General features: G+C 43.6%; 1 protein-coding gene across 2 annotated transcripts in view; it reads right to left on the bottom strand.

The window, feature by feature from the left end:
• Window positions 1-468: 468 nt before the first annotated feature.
• The window catches only part of LOC119174888 (transmembrane protein 39A-A), a 65,189-nt gene continuing 54,962 nt past the window's right edge, over window positions 469-10,695 (bottom strand). Inside the window, exons 1-5 of one of the 2 annotated variants that reach the window (XM_037426012.2) lie at window positions 8,465-8,841; window positions 7,270-7,698; window positions 6,461-6,623; window positions 5,385-5,620; window positions 469-4,283 (exon numbers count right to left, since the gene is read on the bottom strand). In XM_037426012.2, coding sequence (XP_037281909.2) covers window positions 3,929-4,283; window positions 5,385-5,620; window positions 6,461-6,623; window positions 7,270-7,698; window positions 8,465-8,541 — 1,260 coding nt within the window. In that variant the 5' untranslated portion in view covers window positions 8,542-8,841 and the 3' untranslated portion in view covers window positions 469-3,928. Of the gene's footprint in view, window positions 4,284-5,384; window positions 5,621-6,460; window positions 6,624-7,269; window positions 7,699-8,464; window positions 8,842-10,695 lie in introns of those variants that run through there. The other variant, XM_075894993.1, reaches the window with a different exon arrangement.

Genomic DNA, 10,695 nt, shown 5'->3' with positions numbered 1-10,695 from the left:
CTGTAACTCAAAAGCTTTCCTTAATATTATGTAAAACGTCCACCTGCGCTTATCTAGAGTTGGCTAAATGACCGCACACCGTGTCCTGTGCCTTCGAATCAAACATTCGCTTTACAATTGGCGCCTCAACACAGGTTAGTCTTCAAATTTAAGTACTTATAAAATATTTTATAGCAATAATATTTTTCAGGCACCATTCTACTTATATCCAAATCGATCTCAATAAATTAATTTACATTTTACACACGCCTACGGTAGTGTCATATGAGCAAAATTACTCCGAGAATATACAAAATATATACACGAGTAAATGTTTCTTACGCACTTAAAAAAAAAAGTGCACTCATTATACTAAGGGCCCACAAAATGTGAGCCCTAGAAGAAAGTAAATTTTGAAGATGCAGATAACTGAATTATATTTGACATAAGCTACAGCAATCCCAGTACATATGTGACACAGAGAAAGGATTCTTCCAAAAACATACTTTATTGTTGTGTTCAACAGCTCCAGTAATAAATACATCAACGTCAATAAACTGCATAATTCAGACAAATTTAGGGCTGGGGTGTCCGTCTTTTTGACATTGAACTGCTACTCAACAATACAAGACCAAGGTTACAAGCTGCCTAATTAACTATTAGACGTCATTGGTTTCATTTCTTAAGCATAAAGCTGCAGCAAGCAATTCAATAACTGAAAACATTTGGAGGAAGAAGACTACGCATGTCTAGTGCAACGTGCTCTGCAGAGGTCTTTTTTTAAACATAAGCGCATGTGACCATGAGAATACAATGGCGACTTTTTTGAAAGGGCAGTATAATAGAAACCACACAGCAAGTGGCCAACAAATGTAATGAAACCTTTCTTGTGTGTGTGAGCTTGTCTAAACATGTGACAGAGGTGTGACCTATGCCCCGATACATTAGCAAGTATACGAAAAGTAACTGACATGCAGCCCTGCAGGACACAGCATTCGTGTACGACTTATTGCAAATTAAAACTTCCGGTTCGTCTGTAAAAACGCTGCAGAAGTGCATGGTTCAATCCTCCCTCGTTTTTGTTGCCATCAGCATTTTCACTCTAGGAATTTCAGCACATCTTGTGAATACACAACTCTGTTTTCATACATACTTGGTAATCAAATTGCATCTTTTAGTTTGAACAATTTCAGAAAACATTTATCATCACTGACAGCAAGGCTTATCCAGACATTTTTAATTGAGCATAAAAACTGTATAGTCGAGCGTTCCAATCTGACTGCAGCCCCATAACACAGAGCTTAGCGGATCAAAAAAGCCACATTGAGACGGGGTTAACAAAAATGAAATGCGATGCGCGCGTTCCGTGCCCTGCATCACAGGGCGGATTGTGGCTGGGATACACGGGGGACCCGTCTATTTTCTGCATGCCCCTAACAGCCAATGTCAGCGACTCTGAGATGGGGCAGTGTGAGCAACGTAGCTCCTTCTGGTCAGTGGATGGTGCCTATTGAAACAGCTGGTGTAGTCAAGTAACTTGCTTCATCAAAGACAATTTTCAGACATTGGTTTTTAATCTTTTTGCATGCGAACCAAATAAGTAAATACATCTGAGGGTTTTACAGATCGACGTGCACTGCTAGAACATCCAAGCAGTATCGAATAACCTGCCTAACAAGAAAGCATGGGTCGCCATATAAGCTAACTAGTACATACACATTTACTAGTACATTTATTTTGCTGCGGTAATCTCATCGATCATGCACAGCAGTTAACAGCAAAGTTCTTGAATCCTACAAGTTGCCAGAGTCCCCACAGGCTCCACGTATAACAATCTCAACACATTATTAGTTGGAATTGTGGAGGTTTGCCGATTATGGTGCCATCTGTAGACATTAAAACAATAAAGCGCACTTTTGTGTGTTCGAGTGCTCAAGCCCTAAAGTGATACCCCGATAATGAAACGAGCAGCGTGGCTATGCTTGTGGCTCATGTTTTGAAGACAATACTGCAGCCACATAACTCTTCAACCTTTATTATTAGAGCTACTAATTCTTGCAGAAGCTACCCGCACAATGACAGTGAAGAGTGCAGCGATCATGGCAACGTGGTGTGGTTTTTGTTTTTTGCTCCTGGGTGGCATGTCTATTTGCTATCCTCTACGAATTCGTCTATAGGTGGACCTATATTTCGGAGCAGAGTTTCACAAGTGGTACGATTGAAAAACACTTCAACAGCTGATTACAGAACATTTTTTTTTTAACTCGATTTTAGAAATGTGGAATCACTTTGGGCATTACCTTTCGTTCGGTGTCTGAAATATTGAATATTGATGGTGTAACATAAAGTGTTTGCAGAAAATTTTTTCTTAATTCGTGGGTCATTTCAAAGCCATAAAGTATGCCAAGTACTCCTAAATTTCCTTTAATACTTATTCAAGATCACTGGTCCAGTTTCTTATTGTGAATAATGCACGTTTTTACAATAACAATGTCACCACCACTGTTTGGATTTTTCTTTAGTAATAGGTTTTTGCGCCCGTGTCAACGACATCGCTTTACACCACAGTATTCCACCACATTGTCAAATAATAAAATTTTATTTCCTAGTTTGCACAAGAAGTCAAGAAAGGTATCTATGCAATGATTGTGCATGTCCTAAACAATGAAGAATGAAATGAAACCAGATGATAAGTATATGATTTGGTTTCTACAAAAAAAAAACATAAGGAAAGAGGCGACAGGAAAGGGAAGTGAAAAAAAAATATAATCAACATGTAACAAAATTGGCCGAATTGTGCTTTTTAACGCACTAAAACAGTAAGTAACGTTGTTGCTGTAAGTGATTGCGATTTCTCAGTGATAAATGACTTAACGTAACTGGTACGTTTTACACCTTGAGAGCCGGTACTACCACATTTTCAACACGGCAAGGGCAAGCCTGCCCCGAGTTAGTCTTTTTTTTCTCCCATACAAAAGCCTAATTCCCAACGAACGTCTTCCTCTGAATAGTGCGGAACGGTAAACTGTGACAGTTTAGCTTGACTTAATATGTACTTTTACGTAAAATTCGAACAGAAAGCTCGCACATATTGCCTTTTATCCAATTGAGGAAACGGCAGTTTGCGAGTTTGCACTACACTCCATACTTGGATAGAACAACACTTCATGAATGTCCACATAAGTAAACCTAGGCCTAATATCCCTGCACGTCCTTCCAGACGTAGGAACTTTTTATCATTGACTGGCCACCCTTTCATTATTTCGGTTTAATTTCGCTGCTCGATAGGTCCCCATTTTTGTGAAATACCCATGTTCGTGAACTGCTATTGAAGACATGTTCTAGTCTCTGTTATTTTTAGCAGCGCACGATAGTATGGGGTCTTGAAAAGATAAAAGTAGTAACAGCAGATTCTTGATACACAGCTTCGTGGGCACTTAAAAGTGCGTTTTCATGCCGCAATATGCGCTAGGATGACTACATGCTTGAGCCCCAGTGAAACTATAAGCAGAAAAGACATGGCACAATGTGGCATCAAGTACAACATGCGACATATCTGAAGTTCCAGCTTTTCCGACCATTGGAAAAATATGCTAGGGAAGCTTTACACACATTTAATAAAATTGGTAACACATTAGATTGTACATCATATTGTACCCAGAATGTTCCGGTTCACAAGGCGACCATATTAATATTGCCGTGTCTTCATGTGGCATTGTCCAAAAGCATTTCATGCTCATAAAAACTTTCAACTTTAACTTGCTCCAGAGCTTGTGCAAGAGCATAATATTTACATCCTCTTATCGTGAACACACTATGGGACTTTCTTGTTGTGGATTCTCACGATTCTGTGCACTTGTGGGCCAAACCGAGTAAGAGGTGACAAGCTTGGGTCATGGTGCAGTAGAAGCACATGTGGCCTGCAAGACTAGCTGATCATGGGACAAACTCAGGAGGCAAGCCGCTCGTGCAGCAAGCGTTCTGCATGATACACTTTGTCAAGGACTAGATATTGACGTGCCAGTTTGAAGAGGGTCAGCGAGTTGAGCAAAACTAGAAGGCTGGCAGTGAGAAGCCGATGCCATTCTGAGGAACTGGCCAGAACGTAGAGTAGAAACAGCAGCTGAGCTGCCTGTAGCGCGAGCGCTCCTCCAACCACCAAGGCAGGGCTGCGGAACAGACCGTAGAAACGGCCATGCCATGGGTGGCCTGGCTCTGCAGCATTGCTGACCCCCTCTGCACGGAAGAACTCTCGGCTGTGCTTCACCAGGTTGTTTTGGGGCCATAGAACAGTGTCAGACCACCTGTAGTGCAAAATTAATGCCTGTTGATTGAATGACTCATTAAATGGCAGACTTCAACATAATGCAACATGAAGCCTAAAAGAGATGCTGCAGTGTAGAGTTTTGGAATAATTTTGACTTATACTTAGGCATATCCAATGTTGAAAGTGTTGTCGGATTTCACCCAGATCAGAATGCAGTTGCTGAGGTTTGGCACTGAACCCATAACAAGAACGACAGCAGAACATTACAACTACAGATGCGTCCGGTCAATTGCCCAGGTAAAAAAAACATGAAATTTATTTACATATTAAGCTGCAACAGCTCGCTAGCACTCATGCTTACAGCAAAAAGGATAAAGTACAAGAAAAACGTACACTACCTTTATTTGAAGATAAATGAAAAAGTAGGTAAATAAATTCACAACAAAGAAACTCATGCAGATCCAGGCACTGTGGCCATCAATGCAAGCAAAGCTTTGTTGAGCTGGCAAGCCAGAACCTTGCAGGCTATAAAATTCATTTTTGTCCTTGTCGCTCACTGAGTTTAAACACAAGCAAAATGTGCATTGATCCTGCTGTTAATGTGGTATCCAGATGAAAGTGTATGCAGTGGTGCAATACAATTGTGAAGTCACCCATAAAATGAAGTGATACAGCAGGATTGAAGTCGTCGTAATCAGCTTTTGTACATTGTTATGTGAATGCTAGCATTGGGGAAGTGCTCAGGACAGTATGAAATATGTCTTACGTCGTTTGACATGCTTGTTGACGATATGTCCTTCGTGTGGAGAAAACCATAATGCCCTCAGTTTGCGGCGATGAACATTGAAAAGCTAGAAGACACTTTTACTTCATGCAGCTTTAAAATGAGTAAGAGATGATCTGAGCCCATAATCCTTGTGCTTACATGGTGGACCATGTTACTGTCTAATCTGTGAGACCACAAGTGCCAGTTTTGGGGGGGGGGGGGGGGGGGGGGAAATGCTAAGATAGCTTCGCTATAATATTCGTGGGGATGTGCCTTTAAAACCACTATAAGAAAGGCATCGCCAGGAACCTCTCAAGCACAAATTTAGACAGATAGCGAATGCCGAAATTTGGCACTCGAACGTTCACTCACAGGTGATGTGGGGCATGGACGTGACGGGCTTCTAGCCTTCGCCATCGTCCCAGGTGCAGCGCTGCCCTGTGCAGTGAATCCAGGTAACGTGGAGGGAACAACCGTGAAGCGTGCAGTGTCAAGGCAGCCAGCCAAGCCAGCAGACCATGCTGGGCGAGTGCCCAGGGCTCCAGATGCAAAGATGGCGGTACAAAGCAGCAAGGTTGCAGGGCCGCATAGTACGTCACGAGCAGAGCCTGCAGTAGCGAACAATGTTAACTAGCACTCGTCTGCGCAAGCGGTAACAATCTTCTTAACTTAAGAGAATGCTACTACAATAATGTGACATTGCGAGAGACCAAGATAGTCCAACATAAAGTTTGTGAGCCACATTCGCTAGCAGCTTGGCAAGAAAAACACTTTTTTTATTTTGCTTTTGAGATGCAGAGAATCTGCTTAAAGATATTTTTTTTTCATTCTGGAAATCAGTATCGATGTCTTTCTAAAAACCTGCATGCTCAAAGGTGATAATTTGTCAAACGAACCTCCCACCCAACTCCAACAATTTTCCCTGTCCCTGACCAGGTGGGAATAAACTTTGTGACTGCAACCCGGTAGCTGAGGCGAGTTTGAGACCCCAGTGATAGACAATAATGTGGCAACATGACTCCACTGAGTAGACAGCCAAATTAGTGAACCTTTACTAAATACACACCTCAGGAATACGCACATGGCACATGCGAGTCTAGCATACAGAGACTATTCCAGTGGCTGAAGAAGCAACAATGAGAAGTAACCAACCGGCTTGGTAATAAAATTTAGTTTTACAAAAACCATTTTATATGCAGTACAACCTCAGTGAAAAGTTTCTCGCTACACTAGTTTCCAAGTTACAGCATTGAAGCCTAGACGTTCTGTTGCCTACAGCAAATTTGGTACATGTGCAGTAAATGTACTTTGGCCTTTGATGTTAGCACATTTCCACAATGATCATACCAGAGAGGTCATGCAGTAAATATAAAATTTTACTGATCAATACTATGGATCTATTTTGCAATCATAACAAATTATAACTTATGGGCTCTTGGTAAACATACCTGGAAAAGGCAGCGCTTGATTCGCTCATTGAAGTCATGCTTATGGCGTTCTACCTCTGCCCTGACCTCAGCTGGCACTGAGGAACATACATGTGCCACAGGTGTAGGCCACTCACGTATTAGTCCTGGCCGGGGCCCGAATAGCACTACGTGAATGACCCCCCTGCACCATGTAAACACAAAAGCAAAGAAACAAACAGTCACACTTTTCAGTTATATCGACAGCTTAGTGGCTGGCCACAGTGAAAAGTCAGGAAAAAATGAACCAATCCAGCAGAGGGTGATGTAAAACTAGAACATATCCATAGAGATCAATATGTACTACATGCAACGCGACTTCAACTATGCGGCTCCGATAAATGCACAGATTCATTAGTAATCACTGCATCCGTGCTTCATTAACATTTACACTATGCTAAACAGTTATGAAACATTGAAACAGAGCAATGTCTTTAGTATGGCAATTGAACCTACCGTACACATGCCAGGTTTTGGCATAAGAAAACAGAATCACATAACTAAAGTTAATATGTAGAGGATTTAAGGCAATTTAGAGCTCCCATTATATCATTTGCAAAACAGTTGTGTGGAATCCCACAAAACTGGCAGTAGTGTTAAGAAAAGGAAATGGACAAGCACCCGTTTGTAGAAGGAAGTTACCAAGAAAATCCATATGAATTTCCTTGCGGCTTCGTGGCACAAACGGATAGCAGTCGATTTCCCTTTATCATTACACAATTTACACGAAACATTGGTTCCTCGAAGAATCGAGCACACAACGGACACCAGGAAGACAAGACACTACTAACGGGTAGGCAAGGCACAGGACGCTGAAAGCACCATGCTTGCAACACACATGGAACGCGGCCCAAGCCACAAGTCCAGCCGTAGCTATCAACGTAGCCCCTTGGCACACAGCCGTGGCACGTGCCTCCCAGCTGCTGGGCAACAGTGCGGCCAGAACTCGCTTGGCCAAGGCCGCTGGCAGAGGGTGGCACATGATTGCGAGACTTAGAGCAGCCGCATGTGGTTCCACCAGTTCGTAGTGCAACGCCTGGTCTTGATGTGCATGTGGAAGCCACCAGGCCGCCCTGTGCAGCTGCAACTGTTGGCACACCAGTAACACTACAGCAAAGAGTGCAGCTTGTGCCTCAAACGCGAGATCCCCATCCACGGGTAGCTCGGGCAGCTGGATGTGCCTCGCTAGGCTTGACGGTCCCTCCTGGTTCAGTCCTGCCCTGCACGTCGGGAATAATAGAGCGCATGAGTAAATTAAGATTGGATGGTCCAGCAAGCAAGGATGCTACAATCAAGACCAAATGTGCACCTTTCGGGAACATGGCAATACACCATGTTATGGAACTAGCTAAACACCACTTGGTATATTGCATTAAGTGGTAAACATTAATGCTCAACTGCACAAAAGCAAACATGTCTTAACCCACCCCTACCCCCCTTGTGCATTAAAAAAGTGATCCATCCTTTTTGTGTTTGCTCAAAAGAGAAAAGGCATACAATTTTTTTAACTACAGCAATGTTGCTTTCTTGGCATCCAACAGGTCGTTTACAGCCTCATGATGCCCGAAAATAACTAACAGAAATTTTAAGGGCTTTCCAGGCCGGTGTAAATAAATGTCCAACACAGCTAGAGCAGGTCAGTCAAAAAACGAGTCCCATAACCACGTTATCTTATTACTTTCACGTTCTGCAAACTTATGATCTTCTCCTGGAAATTCTAACCTCTCGAACACCTGGGTTCTCAGCTCAAGCAGAAATCCCTAAAAACGTGGACGTCAGATTGTGAAAGCTGTGAACCTCGGAAAGGGTATGAAGAATATGAACGGCTTAAAAACGAACATCTGATGTGCCTTTCAATATGCTCCATGCACGATTTCATCCACGAATATGCGCGCGTAGCGGCGCAAAGAAAAAGCACGTGTACTCATTCGGCGGAGCCACGCACAGAGAGAAATGGACTAATGAATAAAAGAGTAACTGAGCCACCTGTCATCCGTCGGTATCACAGCTTTACTTGCACCGGACTTGGCGAAGTTGCGGCGGGAATTCGTGACCCGCGTCATTATCAAGCCAGCGATTGCAACTATCACAAAGCTGGTCCGTCAAAGCAGTTCTTCCGTCGCGGCCTTCAGTAACCGTCGTTGACACGGCGAGCGTCTCGATAAACCGATCGGGTCCATCACAAGTTTTCTTTGTGACCAGTTGAAGTACCAACCACGGGCCTCACCGACAACGCATGGACCGCAACATGGCAACAACTAAACACGAAACACTTTCACAGAACACTTTGACTGAACACAAGGCGTCGATTTGTCAACTTCTACTGTCAACCATGCTTTTTAGCGGCATTGTGAACATAAAGGAGAAACGAACATGTGGCGCTGCGGTCAATGTTAGGAAGTTTCAGTTTCGTTATCGAGGTGCGACGTTGGTTGGTTGAAAACTTCATTGGGAACATGGTGCTATCCTTTGTTCGCTTCAGTATTACATGGTGGGGCACAGAACACCTACGTGGGTGTCTGTCTTTCAAAGTGCTTGGTGTTATCATTGCTGGGCAGGGTATGGCCGTCGTGGCCTGGCAAGATGGCACTGATGAGTGGATCTTCCAATATCCAGTGTACCATGGTACATACAATCCACTGGGTAGTTTCCTCCATGTCTTGCTGTTTTTACTTGGTGGCGCAGCGACGTTGGGCTCTGTTTTATCATTTATGAAAGCAATTATCAAATTGGGTATTCCCAGATCAAGAATATGTTACATTGGTTGCTGGGGCAGTATGTGTGTGTTCTGTGGCTGGGGCTTGGTATTAAGTCGCCTGCATCTCGTGAAGCACTAGAATATAGCAGTGAAACTTCGCGTGTTTGTAAAATTCCAAGTGTGACCTAGCAGATGCGGGTTAATCTTGGTGGAGAAGCATTGCGTTTCGTAGCGCCTTTTTTTTTTATTTGAGCATCGTGAGCTCCGTAGTCATTGTGGCCGCTATGGGATGGCGCCATGTAACTAAAGGAGCAGTGACATCAGCTTGACGCATGTCGCGTTTTTTGTTTGTTTGTTTTGCGTCAATGCGTAGTTATAGATCCCCTAGTAACGATTCGGTACTAGAATGCAACAGAGGGGTGAATTAACATACGCAATATCGATTGGTATGACGAGTATCGAACCGAATACGAAACGGGGGCAAAGCACACCAATTTTCAGCGCTACCAAGCGGTCGCCTCTAGGGAGCCTTCATACACACGCGCGCACGCAATGTATGAAGGCTCCCCTTGGATGACGTGTGTTTGTCTGTCTCTCGTCTTTATATCGCGCTAAAGCTACCGTAAGAATGAACCAACTCACCCAACTAGTCACTCTACTGAAGAATAGCTTCTACGCAACGGACGCCATTCACACTTCGCTGAAAAGCTCATGCATAACAAGCAATCGAATGGACGCCACATTTCGAGTTTGCAATTTGGTGTCACTGCTCCTCTAAGTAAGCCGCGTGTTCCAAGAAAAAAGAAAAGAAAATCCCCCTGTGTGGGTATAAGCCACATTTAAGGCGTCAACATCACCATAATGGCGCACGCTGACGAAGGGACGCATCTTCTTGGCTCCTTTATAATCCCTCCCCCCCCCCCCTCCTGCTAAGCTTTCAGCGCGCTCGCTGGCACGAAATAAGAGAGAAAGCGCTTAAAGCGTGCGACAAATCTTTGTAACTCTGCTCGCGCTTGACGTATTCAAGAAAATTTCGCAGCCTCCCATTTGCAAAGCGTCACGCGCTAATAGTGAGACTATATCACTACAACCTATTAATGTGTTCTGGGGCCCTCTTTACATTGTTTTTTTCGCTTCCGAGCTTTTGATTAAAATTTTCGCATCAGCCCTTTGTACCGGGAAGGTCGTCACTGGATTTACTTGGTGTATCCTCCACCCAAGTGGCTGTGAATAAATTGCGGTCGTGCTATAGGGAGCCTTAGAATAGCGTACACAAGGCTTAGCATTAGCGTTTGACGCCACTGCGCATGCTCCGTACGCTATCTTTTTGCGGGCCCCCGTGATGAAAATAGCGAACGCTATCTTTGCACATACGACATTCTTAAACTGCCTATTAGCGCGGGTATTACCGTAGCTTATCGTTCACGCTTGTTACTCGTTCGCTCAACGCTGCAGTTCGTCATGCTTATCTCGCCGCGTAGTATAAATGCAATAATATGCAAAATCGGTGTTCTGGTGT

This window comes from Rhipicephalus microplus, chromosome 5 (genome assembly GCF_043290135.1).
Source record: "Rhipicephalus microplus isolate Deutch F79 chromosome 5, USDA_Rmic, whole genome shotgun sequence".
In the NCBI taxonomy this organism is placed as follows: domain Eukaryota; kingdom Metazoa; phylum Arthropoda; class Arachnida; order Ixodida; family Ixodidae; genus Rhipicephalus; species Rhipicephalus microplus.
Note: the sequence above shows the minus strand (reverse complement) of the source record. Positions and strands in the feature narration are given on the sequence as shown.